The sequence below is a fragment of the Hyposmocoma kahamanoa genome, unplaced genomic scaffold (genome assembly GCF_003589595.1).
Source record: "Hyposmocoma kahamanoa isolate Upper Pololo Valley unplaced genomic scaffold, ASM358959v1 92, whole genome shotgun sequence".
Lineage (NCBI taxonomy): Eukaryota > Metazoa > Arthropoda > Insecta > Lepidoptera > Cosmopterigidae > Hyposmocoma > Hyposmocoma kahamanoa.
In genome coordinates, this window is record NW_020654748.1 from 7,878,018 (window position 1) to 7,897,764 (window position 19,747).

Here is a 19,747-nt window from a genome sequence, read left to right on the forward strand (position 1 = left end):
GTTACACAACTACGACTGTTGGGAGCAGGTTCAACACCTGCACCACAGATATTTACGGTCGAAATTCTAGAAATTGTAGCTCCGTGATGCGTTTTTGTTTAAAAGTGGACGATTCCTTTAAAGCGAGTTCATTGTGTTGTTTTGAGCAAAATATTAAACGAATGGTTTGCCTTGAATGTCTTTTATACCATTGAAAGAAGGAGACGCAGCTCTCAATACAATACCTCTGAATTTTTTTCTTAGTACGTCTGTGGTTAACTATGAAGAAGTTCCAGTGAAAATGATAACTTTCGACTATTAGTAGAGTAAAATAATTTCCTAATATATAAATATCATCATCAACCCATTTTGACGTCCCACTGCTGGGCACGGGTCCCCTTTCAAGCGAAGGCCATAGTCCGCACTGCTGGCCAATGCGGGTCGGGGACTTCACACTTTTACCAAATCTTGTGAACCTTATTTGACGTTCAGGTTTCATTTGCTCATGGTAAACTTCAAAGTAAATATTGCATACAAATTCCGAGAAACTCAGTGGAGAGAGAGAAACTGTGAGCCCGAATCCGAACCCACGGCCTCTGCTTGAGAGGCGGCAGGTCAAACCATTAGGCTACCACGGCTTTTTGACCATATAAATATGAAACCTGTTTATTAATAACAGAACATAATGGTTTAACATCTACATAATTTTGAGTTGTATATAATAGTGAATGATAATTTTTAACACACATTTGTCACGCCAAAATGCTGCATACTCTTTATTTATCTAACCGCTAAAATAGTTAGTTGTTCTTATCAGTTCTTGAATCCAAAAAATTAGAATACTTTTCATAGCCAGATTGAAAAAGCTTACCATTTGCAGCTGCTGCTTCAGCACCTTCCTCATTGACTTCAATGAATGCCTTTTGGATGGCTGCACTTACAAACATACTTTTGTCGTCCTTTATCAAACGACTCAATTGTGCTTGGTGAGAATGGAAAAGACGATTCACACCCATCTGACAAATTTAAAATAATTATTTGAAATATAAAAAAATTATATAATTTTGAGGAAATTTGATAGATTACTATTTCTTGTGTATCTATGATATTTTAATAAATGCACATCTATGTTAATGTAGATTCTTTGTAAGGAATGAACGGTAATGTATGCTTCGATAAATAAATATATGTTGGTACTTGACACACAATTTAGAGAGAGATTACAATATTTCTAACTATAACCGTTGCTGGTGATTCTTTCGGTGTGGAAAAATTTGTTATTATTCATATAATTCAAAATTCATGGCCGTTTGTGCACGCCAACTTAAATCCAAATTTGTTTTGGATGCATCGGTAAACTGACCAACTACGACAGTTACATTATTGGCAATACTTACTTTTGGAAGAACAGTCTTAAGATTAGTTTCAGTCTCAATCTTGAATTTGGGCAAAGATACTTCTATGGCAAAATAGTTCATATTCGATGTAGCTAATTCCAAGGCGGCAGGATCTTTAAGCTTTTCTACGAGAGCCGCAAGGCCGTCAATTTCTTTGGGTAGAATTACGATGAAAGAGGCTTCATATCCTTTGTAAGGCAGCTCCAACAACTAAAGAAGGTGTTTATGGTAAGTAATTTCTCTGTAAAATGAAGTTATGCAAAACAACACAAGGATTTTTTTTAACGGAACACTCTCATAGCCACGCACTAGGGAAACCCTGTGTCGCAGGTGCCATGGGCACACAATAGACAACCACAAATTACACCCAAACTCACGAGCAAAATAAATGTAAGCTGTACACATATTTCTCCCGGCCTGGGAATCAAACCCAGGACCTCAGCATGGAAGTCCAGTAATGATAACCGTTCAGCCACAGAGGCGGTTAAAGTGCTTAGTGTAAAGGATTTAGAGTGTTTGTGATTTTATTTAACAAAAACTTATGAACGGTATAAAGGACATTAAATTTACATAGTTATATTACCTGGGCATTCAACTCCTTGCTATCAGCATATTTGAATTCATCGCTTGTGTGCATCATTGGAACTTTGATTGTTTTGCCTTTGGAGACGTAGAAGTCTTGCTCCGTGGTATCTTTCTTATTGAAAGGACTGTCCCATTTGCCCTAATTTTTTTTAAACACGTTTAGAACACTTGTAAGTGTAATAGAAAAATGTTCCAAATTGAAGTTTACAAATTTGTCATAATTTTTTTAAATATCAGTCAGTTTATGAAAGTCACACTGATTGTTTCTGAGCATAATTATACTTATTTTACTTGGATACCGAACTCTGCAATCCTTTCGATAGTTGTATGCTTACCTTGAAATAAATAGCGTTGACAAGTACAAGACGGGTGTAGGAATCCAAGAGCTCAGCTTTCACTAAATCTTTGATACGGTTGTTGGTTTGGTCTTCTACCTGTGAAGGTGTAGAATTTTAAAATCCGTACCAATTGTCAGATAACAAACATTTTTTTAGATACTAGCTGATGCCCGCGACTTCGTGCGTTGCGTTGAATAAGTGTTCGAGTAACCTACTGTACTACTTACTTGAAAAATTATTGGCTCACCATACAAATTTTCATCCACTATTTTACCCACTTTAAGATTTATTTTTGTGAGAAAAAGTAGCCTACGCCTTTCTCCTAAGTCCCATCTTGGTATCTCTATACCAAAATGCATCAAATTTGGTTCAGCGGATTAGGCGTGAAAACGTAACATACAGAGTTATTATCGCATTTGTATATTAGTATATTAGTTTGAATTATTCAGAAGAGGGTGGAGCTTTTTACCCAAGTATTGATTTCTTTAGCTGTTTCCGTGTTCTTCGTAAAATCTACATTCTTCACTTCAGACTTGAAGACATCTCTGGTGATAGCAGAAAATTCAGGATTCAACTCGAAACCTTTAGGAACATATATTTTGCTAGCTGTTTTGAGTTCAATGCCTTTTATTGATAGCAACCTGTTGTTCAGTCGAGAAAATACTGCTTTTGTCTAAAAAAGAACATAAGAAGATTTTAGTCATTGGTAATAAAATGTGTTCAATAGTCAAGATCGTTCGTTCCAACACACCAGACACTTGTCAGAATTTACTTACAATGTTATCGTTGGGGAGACCAATGGCTTTGAGAAGCTCATTATGAGATGCACCTTCTGACGCCAAGCTAAGTTGGGCCAGAGGAGTCATCACAGAGAACGCAGACAATACAACACTTTCATCCGGTTTGCTCTTTACCACTTCCTGCAACACAAAAAGCAACACAAAATGTTTAATATGAAATGATCCACAATAATTTTTAGAGATTACACTCAATAACAGTTCTTAATTTCGTACTCTGATATTGTATACTATATGGGCCATAATTTTCAAATATAGGCTCATATTTTTTAAACGTTTATTAAGAATTTCCATTTCCGAAAAATAAGAACTGAAAGTCCGTAGTACTCACAAGAATAAAATAATTTTGGGTACGTTGTTTAGCTAATCATATTCTCGGGAGCGAACGGAGATTTTATATATTAAAATTCGTTATTAATTAAAATAAAACTAGAACTTAACTAGATAACCGGCAGAGTTCAATGCCTTTCGTTTAATAGGTGGTCTAAGGCCTTATTTATGTAGTCAAAGCAATGCACTACAGAGGAACTTTCTAGCCTAAGCTGCAGCGTAAGCTGCCCGAAAGTGCATGCAGATCTACCTTGGTTGTTATGACTAACTCTATACTCTCACTTGTATGGTGCGGGTACGATACAGGTGCATACTGAGCTATGCAGATGTTAGGTACCCGGATTTGTCAGTCATCCAGCTCCAGTACATCATATGTATACATGAAGTGTATTTATGAAGATATTCTTTGGTTGCACTCCGTTTGAATATGTATATCTTTCTTACCTAAGGTTGCCTGTTGTGCATTAACTTATTAGTTTTTTCTACTTAAGTTACTGTTCTGTGTTGCCACTGTATATTTTATGTGTAATAAAGAATATTTAATTCATCCATTCCTAAGAGCACTTTCAAGCGTAGCGGGACTGTGTAAGTGTACAATTACGCACCATTTTGTCTGGGAGGTTAAATAGAACGATTTTCAGTGCCAAATGCACTGAAAATTAGTACCAAATTCATATTATCTTTGGGAATTATAAAATTTTTGCAAACAAATTTAAACGTTCAGACTATACAGAGAATTCTTTTACACAAATCACCGTCACTTTCACTATGACGGTATTTTGAATATTTCTAAAAATTTTAAAATACGTATTACTACGAACCTAAGGGTCGTATTCTAGAACTCTACTCAATGCTCAAGTCAGGATTTGAGTATGGTTTAAAGAGCACTCGAAATCATACTCAAGTACCTGCCATTAGGGTCGTATTTCCAGTGTTTGTGTTTCCATTGCAATCCTGACTTGAGCATTGAGTAGAGTTCTAGAATACGACCCTCAGAAAGTTACGAGATTTATATAAAGTGTAAGAGGTGATATTAATAAAGTTCTTTCGAACTATATACGACACTTTTATGTATTATTTTTAAATTGAGTGTAGAATTTTTTTTCACTTTATCCGGATAAAAATTATGCAAATCTCAAAAATTATTTTTCCCCTTACTAAGCAAATTTGCCACTCGGGAGTTCTACTCTAAATGTTTTAAATAACTTGATCTGTAGGTTTTTGCAATGAAAAAGCCTTGTCCGAAAAATGGTCTCTATAACACACTGTGCGCCGCCGGTTGAATCGGCGCCGTGGGGTCGGTGCACATTCACCACGACGTGCAAAGTACGCTTGCCTCAACGCGTTACGAGACACCAAACTCTGTTTAATCCTTTTAATTAAGACGTTTAATTAAAATGACTGTACAGAGTTTGATGTAAAGGAACGTTTAACTTAATAATTACTTAAAATAGCTTTACAGAGTTTGAAAGAAAGACACGTTTAAGTTAACGAGTTATAATGGGCGAAAAGTAATCCCAAAATAACAGAACAATGGACGAGTAGAAAGGCGGAAAATCATCGTTCATCTCTGTAGTCTCCGCTATAGGAAGAATTTATTTAGCTCACAGGATTACCACGCTGCACTGTATAGTCCGCTGTATCGCACAAGTATCCGTAAAGTTTACTTGCAAAGTTTATGGTAAAAACCACTTTTTCATGTAAAAACACTTATTAGGGTTTTCGTGAACGTGGGAGACAGCTCTTCAGTAATTCTACGGGCTGCGCCACCTCGTTTTCGGGAGCAAAAGGAGCTGTTTTAAAACTAGAAATAAGACCAGAACTTAACTAGACAACTGGCAGAGTTGGATTGTCTTTTAATGGGTGGTCTTATACATATCCATTAGTTTGTCTAAGGCCTTATCTAAGTCGAACCAATGCACTACAGAGGAACTTTCCCTTCCAACCTGCAGCGTGAGCCGCTTGCAAGAAATTATTACGACTAACTCTAAACTCTTAAGTGTACAGTGCAGGGACGATCCGAGTGATTAACTAGCTATTCCAATTGTTTTCAAGCCTTTTCTCGTGAAAACAACTTACAGAATCGCGTTTCGACGACTGGGTAATTCAAGTTTTCTTTGTAACATGATATTTTTACTAAGATACTCGGCTCGTGGATGATTGATGAGCTTGAATTTGGTTTGAATTCAGACCTTTTATACATTGTATTAAATAATTAATCATGCTACTTTTTCTCAACATGTTTCAGTTGTGTTTCGGGAAAAATGACGTTAAATAAGTAAAATAAGACATAAAAACTTACATTAAACATTCTTGCAGTGAATCGATCGTTTCCCTCCTTAAGAAGTTTGTCCAGTAGTTCCGCATATTCTTGGGCCATAGCTACTGCCACTAGAACCGATACTGTAAAGTAGATATTTAAAAATAATTTTATTTATTTATTTAGAAATGGCTGTCAAAGTGCAAGTTACATTGAACGACTACCCTCCCTGAATCTATTTGTCTATCCCCTTCTCTTGATTTCTTCACAGAACATGTCAAGGAACATTTTTTTAACTACTAAGTTCGTCATTTCTCCGTTATTCCTAAATTTATTCCCTGTGTATTATAAATTATTAATACAAAGATTTCGATCTTTGTATTAATATAGAATAGAATAGAATAGAATACAGTAGAAGTGGTTAGTTAGCGTCTGACGCGTGCCAACAGTAGGTCTTGTTAGACCTATTTGAGGTCAGTCCTCCATTTTTATGGTGTGGTTGTGTCATTCTTTCGCGCAAATTCTCTAAAATTTTAGAGAATTTGCGTAAATAGTGCAGTTTTAGAGAAAAGCAAAATTATTATCCGTAGTAGTATTTCATATCATCGATAAGTCTTAATGTAATAATTTTTTTATTATCTGTTTATGTAATTGATTTTTTGTACTTAAGTAGGAACATGTTGAGCAATAAAGGTGGTGATAGTGATTAGTAGTCAGTGCTTCATTTAAGATCCTGATCTCGAGAAGAGCAAGAACCCTCATCGTCCACCGAACGTTAACGATCCTACGAGAGCTAGAACACCAACAGACTATAAGATTAAATCTTAAGAGAGACTACACTAATTAAGTTGTTTCGTATTAAAAAGGTGTTAAAAAGTCTATAAGAACAATTTCTTTTTTCTAAAACCATTTATAGAGAACTATTATCTAAATCAATACCATATTAAGACAGTTTATAGACATAACAGTTTTAAGGCGTATAAAGTGTGCTCCTTGGGCAGCTGCGGTTTATCGGTTTCCAGGTGGAGGATATATCCTTTTATCCACCACCTGGAAATTATTCCAGATATCCTTTGGCTGCACCCCTTTTGCATATCCCAAATGTCTATCCTAAGATTTTCTGTAACAAATTGCTACATAACAATAAGGCCGCCCGTTCCACGTTAAATTACCGTTTTTATACTTAAGTTACATAATCAAGATTAAAGAATATCATTTCATTCACGCAACTTCATTTACACGAATTCATTACAGTTATGTATAATAGTAAATAAGTTTTATTTTTAAATCGTACTGATTCTCCTCGTAATTAAAAACTCGTTTTTGAATTCGCTTCTTCGCTCTAAACTTGATTGGCAGTTATTATAAAACTGGTTCCGCCCCACTATGTGAGAAGGAATATTATAACGATTACTATGGACATTTCGAATCACAAATTTTGGAACGATTCATTTGCAAAATATTTTTATGAACGACAAATTTGGTTTGTGTATATATTGAGGCATGTGAAAAAGTTGGGGCCAAATTAGTTGGAACGATTATTCCGAAATAAATTTGATTTTACATATTTTACGGTATTATAACCGACAAAATTCACGCATATTTACCATCAGTTCAGATTGCGTACTAACTTAAGTCTAGTATTAGATAGTTACATAAAAAAATCAGCAAGGTGGTAAACATTACAGTAATTATTTTGATAAGAATGTTTGTTTTCATTTGCAAAGTTACGACCTTGAGTTAAAATTGTTTTCATTGTATAACTGTAGGATTCCATTAAAATCAAATTGATGCAGCAATATTTTATCGCGATAACGTGAAGTAAATAAAAAACAACACAAAATTATCTTTTACAAATAATCTACTCAACTTTGACTGTAATTATATATCCATTGACACACAAGAACACGTTTTGTCACAACTAGGCTTAAGATCGAAAATACAGTTAAGATTTTTTTAAAGAATCGGATCATTATTGGACTATAGGTTACTGAACTCAAAAATCATTAAAAAACCAGTAATTTGGGAAAACAAGTTAAAGCGAAATCTAATTATTAAATTATAAGAATTATCATTTGATATGTATTACGGAGATAATTGATTGATATTTGACTCGAAACTTTATTCTCTATGAGTATAGTATAATAAGACACTTAGAGTAAATCCACATAAAAGGTAGCAGCGCGACTTGTATGTGTGCACGCTCGCCGCCCGTGTACGGATGCACACGTAAGTATAATCTTACCTCCCCGTTCAGACGGCATTGTACTGCACGTTTTTTGCAGTACAATGTTTTTACCAAATAAACAGTAGCGCATAAATTAGATTTAGAACCGTCCACATAGTGTTTGTTCTGCCGAAAACCGCACACATGTCTATGTTTATCGAATGCGCAACGGACTTTTCAAGCAAATCGAATGAACTTTAACGTATTCGGTGTGAAAGTGGCGTATAGTATTAATGCATCTCTTTCACACAGCGCGTAGTCATACTTTTTTATCGAATAGTCACCGAACAAGCGGCGTCTATGAAGTATCTTTTGGAAGGCGGGCACGCTTAATTTTAATAATAGAAAATGACCGGCGAATCTTCTGTGGACAACGATTTATTTATTGATATCTTTAGTGGAATAAAGGCCCGTTTTGTGGGACAAAACTATGGAATTGTATAAACCCACCTGCTGTTCTTCTGGCGGTAATGCCAATTCTATTATTTTATGCCGATATAAAAGTGCAACGAAGCGTGGATCCATCACAAACGTGTTCCCAGGGCGATTGCTGTGTGATTAAATATCCGTCTTTTAAACGCACGAAAATATATCGTGTGAACACCTCGCTATCTATCTGTTTATAGTCGAATACGTTAAAAACCGTGCAGGATAACGCCGTGTGAACCAAGGCTTACGGTGCACTCGAGTTTCATAGCGCGGGTTGTCACACTCCCCATTGACTATACAATTGAAGCGATCGCTCAGTGTTTATAAAATGACATTAAAAAGTGTTTATTGATGTGTTTGGGGTAAATTGAACAAGGTTGCCTCAAATTCAGAATTGTTCAGCATTTCATTTCTATTTCATAATCAAACTCTATAATTAAAATAACAATCTGCGATGGTGGTATAAAAATATCATTAAGTATTTACTTACTGCATTTAATAAAGGTTATTAATCAATATAACACGACTAAACTGTGATGAACACCTTAAGTATTACAATTTTTATTGAATTGATATTCAATTATTTTTATGTGAAATTACTTCACTAGTTTGTTATAATTATTAATACAAAGATCGAACACCCAGAAAAAAATCCTTCGATCCGGCCGGATTCAACCCGACACCTTCTAGCTTACAGTGCCAGACGCTATACCAACTAAGCCACGGAACGAACCAGCGGACTTCGCAAATTATTCTATGCGCTTGTTGTCGGATCTTTATATTTGGTTTTTCAACGACTTTTTAGCCGTAGCGCCATATATAAGAAATCTATGATATTTCGTCACCCAGTTAGATACCTTTACAGCTATCAGCCCCGGCTAGAGAAGTCGCCATTCATTGTATTTAAATTTTTATCGAATTGATATTCAATTATTTTTATTTGAAGTAATTTACTCCACTAGTTTGTCATAATTATTAATACAAAGCTCAAACACTCAGAAAAAATTCCTTCGATCCGGCCGGAGTCGTCTTTCAGCATACTAATTTAATATGCTGGAAGAGGTATATAGACGTATATAGAAACTGAGTCTATTAACATTAAAAAAAATTGTCAGTTTTATTATTTTGTATGAAAAATATTTTTTGAAATATGACCAACTTCGGCTGTCCCAATTTTTTTCGTCCCATACAATGAAATGATCCTTTCATGAAACTAAGTCGATTAGCACTAAAAATATTTTGATACATTTTTATTCATTTTTATGGACAACTCTCGCTTGAACAAAACATAATATACCAAAATTATTTTTTCAAAAAACACTTAAAATTCCTAAGACAGTTTCCCTGTATCTTATATGGTTTCGGATTTCCCCTTACTGTCACATTTCAAAACACACTCTGCATATTAACGAAAATGGCGAGTGGTCCCATAATTCTTGATAAACGTACACACACACATATATGTATATATGTATATATATATATATATATATATATATACATATATATATATATATATACATATATACATAAGATTTTCTAAGTTATACGTAAACAAAACATACATATCGAGCCTTCAAACATTAACACCAAGCCTAACATAAAACGGTACCTAACCACGTTTAAGGAAAAAAACTCACGTGTTAAAATAAGCTTCATGTTTGTTGCTGCGTGTGCGACCGCTGATGTCAGAATAACCTGTTGGCATGATGTGACTCCTCTTTTATCTGTTTTTTTTTTGTCCGAGGCCTCAAGGATTCGTTCCTAATAGTTTTATTGAGTACGTATTATAGAACTACTGGGACAAATAAGTCCCTGTAGTTCTATTAAATTATATTTCAAGAATAATAGAATTGTGAGAAAAAAATAATTCCAAGTAGTTGCATTGGGTTATTTCTATTTTTACCCCGAAAATAATAAATAATATCAGGTAACTTCTTTTCAATGATTTTTAAGCGACTTCAAAAAAGGAGGATATAATTTAACAGAACTGCTGAGACTTTTTGTCCCAGTAGTTATATAATAGAACTACTCAATAGAACTAGTGGGAGCAAACCGCCTCAAGGATGCTCGGATTACGGCTCTAAAATATCGGATTTCGTCAATTCGACCATGTTTCCCAATATCGCTCACAACTTGGTGGATGATCAGTCATTGGCGCAGAGATCTTCACATCCTGGAATGGAATTCCCTCTCTGAACCGATTCGACTAGCCCCTTCTCTTGATTTCTCCAAATAACGTGTCAAGGATCACTTCCTTACCAAGTTTCGTCGTTTCTTCGCTATCCCTTAATTTGTTTTCTGTACTTCTACTTTCTCTCAAAAGTATACATAATATTGCTATTTATTCTCATGTATTAAAATTCTCTATACGAGTTTTTAAGTACCTACATATATATAAAGTTTAGTAGTTATTATGTACTATATTTATGAAGCTATCTTTTATTTGCACCCCTTTTGCATATCTTAAATTTCTATCCCAAGGTTGCCAGAAAGAAATTGCTACATAGCAATAAGGCCGTCTGTTGCAAATTACAATATAATTTTATTACTTATGTTACAGAACAGTTCCTGTGTTGTCACTGTTTAGTTTATGTGTAATAAAGAGTATTTCATTAATTCTATCATAACCGATTTTGGATGCAACTAACGCACCGATTGTATGAACAAGGAAATAATTCCAACAAAATAAGGAAAACTTAGTTAAAACCGTATACGAGTATATCATCCTAAATTATTTAAAGCCCTAATGGATTTTACTTTGATTTTAAATGATTTGCTTTAAAAAGGGATTACTTGGTACTTGATGTGACGGGCTGGTGTCCGCAAGTCGACGTCAAAGCGCCTATTTTGCGTGTGGAAAAAGGGATTAGTCAGAATTGTTAGTTTTTGTAGTACCACCATTGACTTACAATTATATGGACGTCGGGTCCGCGCTTAAAAGTGTCCGAACTTATAGGGCGTTAAAATCGTGTACAGAGCGTCATTCACGCTTTAGTCTTCGTTTGTTCGACTGACAGCGAAGCAAGCAAAATTAGACAGTACTGCGATGACATTACAATTTAAATTCAACGTTTTAGCTTTTTCATATTCCTTTACATGTCACTACGTTTAAATAGGTTGACTTGGGACATTTTTTTCGTGGTTTTTGTATTAGAGCCGTCGTCCATTTATTTGTAAGTCAATGAGTACCACGGACTCCTTATCATCTACATTTCTCTCATTACGCTTTCCGTGGAAACGAGTTCGTTTCTATTGTAGTTGAAAGTGCGTACTATTTTTCAATTATAGAGTCTGATATGAGGGATAGGGATTTGACAAGCAGCCATTGATTGTTTAAAGTTTTTAGTGTTATTTTTAATGCATAGTATTTGACTTATTATTCATAAAAAAATCTAAAAAATACATTAAATACAATAATAGTTTAAAATTACAAGGCAGAAACATGATTTACAGAGTTTTCGCTAAAACTTTTCGACTTTTATGTAAAGATCTTGTTTTGTTTGCCCGAAACCACATTACGACTTTTTTTATTTCACTATTTAATGATTCACTATTTTGATATTTTGACAAGTTATTGGTTTCCCGATTTTCATTTTCCATGCAGTTTGACTGATGTACCGAATCGAATATTTTGTTACAAAAAACGATCCATAATACATTTTTTAAAGTTTTATTTTGCCTCGGATTTAATTTAATGCGATTGACACAATAAAACCTGTAGTATTTTGGTTAATTTGATTAAATTAAAATATACTTAATTTTTAGTAAAAGGTGGATTAAGGGCTTATTCCCATCTGATCCCCTAAAACGGATCCTCTGATAGATCCGTTTTATTCTTTATTAGTCCCTATTCCCGTCGGATCCCCTGTGCAAGCACAAATCTAAGAGATGATGCAGATTTGCAGATTGTTCATATTAATGAATATAAATTGCAGTTAAGAAAGCCATCAACAAAGCGATGATTACAATACAATGACAATAGCAACCGATACATGGCACAAATACGTCACTTACCAACTTTTGAGCGGAAATATCACAGTAAACAGTGACTAGTTTAGAAAAACATGGGTTCTAAATATTACTCGAGACTGGTTTTTTAGTACAATTGTGATTTGCAATAATAATGTCAATATTAATGACCTGTCGCAAAAAAAATTTGACTGTCCGTGTTAATTATAACATTTGATCACAATTGATTAATAAATGAATATTTGATTTTAAAATTTCTTTTTCTCTTGATTCTACTCACCTTACAAATACAACGATGTGACCCATTGAGAGTTGTAAAATATAGAGTAGATCAGCTGGGATTTAAAATTGGAGGTGGATCAGTTGCAAGGTATCAGACATGAATAAGCCGAATTAAGATTACATTTACATGACTTGTACTTCATTACAAATAAACTTAAAATTGTTATTAAAAACTCCGACAATTATTTGAAACACGTTCGGAAATGCAATTAACTTTACAATTAATTTAATTTAAATTTTAAATTATTAATTTATTAAATTTATTAAATTAAGTAAAATTTATTATAATTAAATTAATTAAATTTTAAATTTACCTACTAAAGAAGGATTAGCCCTACCCTGAGATTATATTTTTAAATTAATTTGCTATATGTTAACAGCTACAATATGAAAATAAAAAATAGCAAATTTTTTTTCAAAATTAAGTAACACTAAGTAGGTAAAATTATACATATATGTAATAATAATTTATCTAATATTACTTTTTTCGGACAAAGGACACTTCTTTCTGAATTAGAAAGTACCAGTCATGGCACTAATGAAGAAAAGTCGAACCGTGTTGGAATAGTGAGATTCGGTAACAAGAAATTCATGTTTGTGATATGTTACCTCCTTAATGGCACCAACATGAAATTGGTGCACTTTTAGAGTTATTTATTACGCAATCAATTAAAACTCTACAACAAAAGGGGACGATATTAAACCATATAGTGCAGTGCAAAAGTTAGTCTTTAGTGCCAAATCTCATATCATCATAGATGTCATATTAGTAGAATATACTATATACTAAACTGTACGTAATAAATATATAATACTGCCACTGTGGCCGAACGGTTGCCATGCCGGACTGCTACGCAGATGTCCCAGATTCGATTATCGGGCCGGGAGAAATATTTGTATGGCCTATAATTATTTCTCTCGTGAGTTTGGGTGTAATTTGTGGTTGTCTATGTGTGTGTCCATAGCACCCAGGACACAGGATTTCCCTTGTGCGGGGCTATGTTGACTGTGTGCGTTATTATTATTGTTTTATTATTATATGTTACGTGTGTTGAAAACAAACAACAATCGACAAAAATCGTTTTAAAAATTCTAATTAACGGTTTAATGAAACTCTGTTCTACCCTCACTCCTTTAACTCGCGTTCCTAAGAACCGGTCTACGATCTGTGACGTGCATTGCGGAGGTTATTCACCGCGCTACTACCAAGTGAGTAAACCAGTTGTCGAATGACATCGCGCTACTCTAAGCGCTACGAGCTACGTACGTTCGCATACATCACAGATCTGCTACGCCTCGCTTCTTTCAATTGAACCGTTATGTGTCGTCGTTTCGGCTGACACGGATAGGACCGGTTCAATTTACAATAGAACAGACTACATTTACTAATCGAAATGTACTGCGCTAAAATGCAAGTCGGTAACATCATGGACAATCTATATAGCAGGGTTGTTACCCTGGCATCAGTGACAGCGATAGTTATACTAAATGCATCTTCAATCTTAAACAGTGTCATTTTTTTAACTGGGACGGTTTGGAGACATCCGAAACCATAGAAGATACAGGGAACCTTTTTAGGAACATTTAATTTTATCAATTTTACTCGCATGAGTAAAAAAATTCATACAATATTGTATGATTTAAAAAAAAATTAAATTTGACCAACTTCTGCAGTCCCATATTTTTTTTTCCAATACAATAAAATGATCCTTACATGAAATTGAGCCAATTAGCGCTAAAAAAATTATAATTTTTATCCATTTTTATGGACAACTCACGTTTCACCAAAAAATATACTAAGGATGCCAAAATTGTTTCCATTTATAGCAGTAGAGCTCCTTGTGAAAGAGTTCGTCTAGGGCAGTACTGCTATTTTACCTATTTTTGCCGCCAAGCAGTAATGTATTTAGTATTACTGTATAGTACAGTATTACTGTGTTCCGCTTTGGAAGGATAAGCGTGCTGGTTTAAATTACAGGCATATGGGACTTGTCAAATTTTGTCTCAGGGTGACGGGCCCAGTGGCAGTGCCCCTGAGATCTTTGCGATTTAAAGCTCTGAGTGGCACCGCAACTTTAATGGACAGGTTTGCAGCTTACCACCAGGCGCACGACTTGTTCGTTCCTTCTCTTGATATTATAAAAGAAAACAAAAAGACTTAACGGTTCCTAAGACAGCTTTCATGAATGTCCTATGGTTTCTCCATACAGTCCCAGCTTAAAAATACACGCTGTATCCTGGTGAATACACGTTCCCATACAAAATTAAATAAAAAAAATCGTCTTCTCGTCAGCTCAGTGAAAAAATTACTTAAAATGATGTGAACATTCTTAACATAAAAATAATGCGAGTTACATTAAGAGCGGTTACACACAGCGACATTCAGCAGGCTAAACATGACGAAAGAAAGTTAAATTCATAATAAAACGTACGTACATAACTAAACACTTTATATGACTTCATTAACAAGTTGAAATAAAGCGATAAGTGTCAAAATAATCAGTTACAGTGAAAAGTAAGAGTAAAGTTCATCTAAATTGCATGGATTTTTCTAGTTCTTCATTACTATTACAATGAATCTATTATTAATGAATTAATTCTCTTTACAACATGCAAGTTGATACGTAAAGTTCTAACATTCATACTTAAAAAAATATTATTGTTGATGTAAGGACAAAATGAGTGCAGAAATTTTAAATGCAGCCTTTAATCATAGTGTTGTTGCTACATAATTTGTAAGTACTATTGTAAAGCGTTTGTATCGATAGCTTGGGGTTTTTAGAGACGCAGTGCTGCGAAGGCGGCACGCTAGGAAATAAACATCAGTCCAAATATGACAATTAATACAAAGATCTCTTCGCCCCGATGGGTCTTGAACCCATGACCACGCTGTACCGTAACGTTACTCTATACCGACTGAGTCAAGTTCTACTGGTTTTCGGCATTCAGCACTGCTAGTGACATATAGTGAGACATTTTAAAATCTTCTCACCACAGTCGGTACCTTTACAGGTGCCTCAAGCCAACGTTTTATCTTTCGTACCATCTACACTTTTTTTAAAATAATCTATTATTTTTCGTCTAAGTTTAAATTTTTAAAGGACAACAAGAGGGATATATTACACAATTATGTAGGTTTCTCATGGCTTTAAAAAGCCTAAGATTGCGAAAAGATAAAGCTAAATGACACTTGTCTGGACAATTCACTCAGAACAAGGCACAAATTAACACGAACCCACGACATTTTCTACTACGTGTAATACGAAATTTTTAACTAAACAAATGAACACAAACCCACCGCCGTTAGTCCGTCATCCGGCCAGCTGCACACAGCAGTTCAATGTATTTTTTTTTAATAACGCACACACTCAACATAGCCCCGCACTAGGGAAACCCTGTGTCGCGGGTGCCATGGACACACACATAGACAACCACAAATTACATCCAAACTCACGAAACAAATAAATGTAGGTAATACAAATATTTCTCCCGGCCCGGGAATCGAACCTGGGATTTCTGCGGGCAGTCAATGGTAACCGTTCGGCCACGGAGGCAGTTTCACTCAATCAAACTATTCTTTCCCAATTGACGATAGCAAATATAAAATGAAAGAAAGAAAACAACTAATTTTAAGTATACGCGAACCCGAAGGTGGCAAAGTGTATGAAATCGGCGTCAAGCACAGGGATGCTTTTCTGGCTTGACGTCAATTTAGCGAGGACTCTGCGTTGTAACAGTTACTAGAGCTTTCCATATCTTGAGGGGATTCGGACAAAAAGCTAATTTTGAAAGAGTAGTGATGACTCGTTCTAAATTTCTATAAACGATTACACAGATTACACCTTATCTTACTAATTATCTAAAAATAAAGTTCCGTTAAAAGTTATCGTTTCGGCGTAATTCATGTTAATGGTCTACGAGTATCACTTATCGATTTCAACGTTCCGTAAGCATGCCATCTCCTGTCCATTACGTGGATTGCCACAATGTGATATATTGAGCATTTGTGATATATATTCTAATACTAAACAGAAACTCATAATACTGTTGCAAAAAGATTCGAATCGAAGATATTGTTAACGTATAATAACTGAAATGTCATCAGTGATCATCAAGAAATATTTGTAAATATGAAAACGTTAAGTTACGAAAACATTACCAGTTAAAAAAAAACAATTTGGAAATTGTAAATTTTTCTATTAAGGATATAACTATAGTCACCTGTTTAAAGCATGACTTTAAATAATTACATACATAATTTATGGCTCCGGTTAGGCCATTTTCTGTTTGACCAGAAACTCAACAAATATGTAATCGATCTTTCTACCACCAATATTTTTGAAGAATTTGTACACATAACCAGTCAAATTGGTAAACATAGTCAGCACGAGTACTAGGATTGAATTTCCTTATTGGTTACCCCTGGTTATTTATTGAGTTAGTAGCAGCAGAGCTCCTTGTGAAAGATCGTCCAGGGAAGTACTGTCACCTTACTTCTTCTACTTATCTGCCGCCAAGTATTAATGCGTTCCAGTTTTGAAGTGTACAGGTGCTGGTGAAATTTCAGGCATAAGGAACGTGTCAACTTATGTATGTCTCAGGGTGATGGGTACACTGGCAGTTCTTGATGATTTAACAGCAACTGCCATGGTCAGGCGTCAGTGTACGACTTGTTCGTGACGTCACTTGACGTAACAAAAAAGAGATCGCAGTTCTGTTAATTGTTTAAAGCGAAATCTGTTGCGATAATTTGTCGTTTTTTTTTGTTGTTGTATGTTGTAAGTATAATGTTGTTACTAAATTTTATTATATTTATAGAGGTCTATTCAAAGTGTATCTGGAAGTTTTTGTTTTTGTAAAAGAAATTATATTACGTAATACCTAAACATAAAAAAACGAGGTGAGCTACGTCAAGAACAAAATGCCCGTGGTCCACACAGGTGGACATAGGTGATCTGCGGGAAGAAATAATTTCCCGTGGTCCACCCGGGTGGATCAGAGAGTCGGTCCACGGGCAAGAAGGGGATAAAAAAATGTGTTAAAATTACAAAGTAAAACGCAGTTATTATCTAAATATTATTCTTTCATCCGAAAGAAGACTATAAACTCAGCTATAGATTAGTTTGACTGAAATATTAGCGCACATTTAATAAAATTAAAATTATTATTAATAAACAAAATTAATTAAAATAAAATTAATCATGTTAAATTTTATTTTTACTATCTACATAAAGTTCTTCTTAAAATGGCCTGTCCATAACAGTTGCAGTGTTACTTGTAGTTTAAATAACAAAGATCTAAATAATTTAATTTCTATCACTATCTTTCATGTAAAAATTAATATTATTTTTAATATACTCGTATCTACATTTAAAAAAATAGCGTGACGCGTGATTGTTAAAATACTAATTTTTTTAAACTTATGTCTTAGAGACACTCTGGGGCGCAATTTGAAAATTTCTTCAACAGCACGTTTCGGCAGGACAAAGATTCTATTAATGTCGACGGCATTTCCCCAAAGCAAAATATTGTTTGTCATCAAACTGTGAAAGTTGCTAAATGAACCTAACTGGTTTCCACGTCTGAAAGTTCTCGTGTTTTTGAAAATGCGAACTTTACAAGGCTGAACCATTTTGAAAACTTTGATACTAACTTTGTCAACTTATGGATCCCATTACAATTTAGCATTTAATGTTAAATCTAGAAATACAAATGTACCTACATGGTTCAATGTTTCATTTTTAACTATCATGTTTGTGACCGTCTTTATACTTTTGCTATAAGAAAATATTTTGCACAAATAATAAATAGTCAATGTTACTGAATAAAAAATTCCTCAAACATCTAAAGAGATTTTATTGGATACATATAGCGCACTATAAGTTTCCGGAACTGGCCACTTGCATAAACAATATTTAAAAAGCAATAACAACGTTTGAAAATGAAACTCTTTGGCTGTAGAATACAGTTTGTTTCATCTGACTGTCACTTGTTTTTACATTGTGGCGTCATTTTAGAAATTGGTTGTCTACATCACCATGGATTTAACTCGTGAAATTTTCATAGTATAATTTTCTACGACTTTAAGTGTAATTTAACAGCTCAGTGGAGTTTCTCTCGGCTTCAAACTGCTTTTGACTATGAAGCACCATGCAAGACGACTATTTATAGCTGGTTTGCAGAATTCAAACGCGGTCGTGCGAATCTCAGTGACGAATTTCGTGATGGTCGCCCGTCCAATGCTGTGAACAACAAAAACTTCGATGCTGTGCGCCGTATGATCAAAACAGGCAGGCATGTGATGTACCATGAGATTCGGGCATCTTTAGGCATGAGCATAGTTATGAGTTAAATACAATCAATACTACACAAACATTTGGATGTGAAAAAGCTGTGCTCTCGGTGGATCCCACATAATTTGCCTGAGGCTCAAAAAATGGATCGCGTTACTTGGTGTCGCGAATGGCGAATGAACTCTAATCGATCAACACAATCGAGAAAATGTCAGTTATACAAACGATTATGACAGTAGTTTAAAAAATGTAAAAACGAACGGACGGGCGTGGAGCGGGCAGAGTCTGGGACGGGGAGTTGGCGAAAAGGCAACGTCGGTGAGTGAGCTATTTATTATGCATGAGTTACCAGAATTATCAGTAATAAAGAGTAGAGATAAACCGTGCCTAAATCAGTGTAGCTGAAATCAGGTGTCGTTTAGTTCAACAGTAACCGACGCTATCGGTTTGTCTGCGGACAGAGTAATGAAAATTCAGTTGTGTTTAAAACAGTGTGATCAGAGATCAGCAGTGAGGCTGGGGGTGGCTGTAAGGGGAGGTTGGAGGCCACTCGTGGGGTGTTTACCCCGATTCAGTTTTGTAGAATATGAAATCAGTTAGTTGGGTGCCATTACGCAACTGGGTGTAAAGTAATATAAATCAGTTTAGTAATGCATGTGTGCTTCGTAACCAGGTATGCTACAGTTTGTGTTTTACCAGTTTAATCGCCATCCTTTAAGTTATTATAGAAATGGCGACACTTGGTGCAATGCCGTGCTTACCAGATTCAACGAAGAGGCGTCAAATTTAATGTGGTATATAGTAACAGGTGACAAAACATGGATTTACAGTTACGATCCCAAAATAAAGCAGCAATCG

The 19,747-nt window shown here is 34.9% G+C and overlaps 1 protein-coding gene across 2 annotated transcripts in view; it reads right to left on the reverse strand.

Moving 5' to 3' along the window:
- Positions 1 to 10,023, reverse strand: part of LOC113236545 (antichymotrypsin-2-like) — a 22,297-nt gene extending 12,274 nt beyond the window's left edge. For both annotated transcript variants that reach the window (XM_026472672.1, XM_026472673.1), the window contains exons 1-8: positions 9,983 to 10,023; positions 5,729 to 5,829; positions 3,076 to 3,219; positions 2,769 to 2,972; positions 2,297 to 2,395; positions 1,960 to 2,100; positions 1,377 to 1,586; positions 851 to 995 (exon numbers count right to left, since the gene is read on the reverse strand). In XM_026472672.1, coding sequence (XP_026328457.1) covers positions 851 to 995; positions 1,377 to 1,586; positions 1,960 to 2,100; positions 2,297 to 2,395; positions 2,769 to 2,972; positions 3,076 to 3,219; positions 5,729 to 5,829; positions 9,983 to 10,001 — 1,063 coding nt within the window. In that variant the 5' untranslated portion in view covers positions 10,002 to 10,023. The remainder of the gene's footprint in view (positions 1 to 850; positions 996 to 1,376; positions 1,587 to 1,959; positions 2,101 to 2,296; positions 2,396 to 2,768; positions 2,973 to 3,075; positions 3,220 to 5,728; positions 5,830 to 9,982) is intronic.
- Positions 10,024 to 19,747: the final 9,724 nt, after the last annotated feature.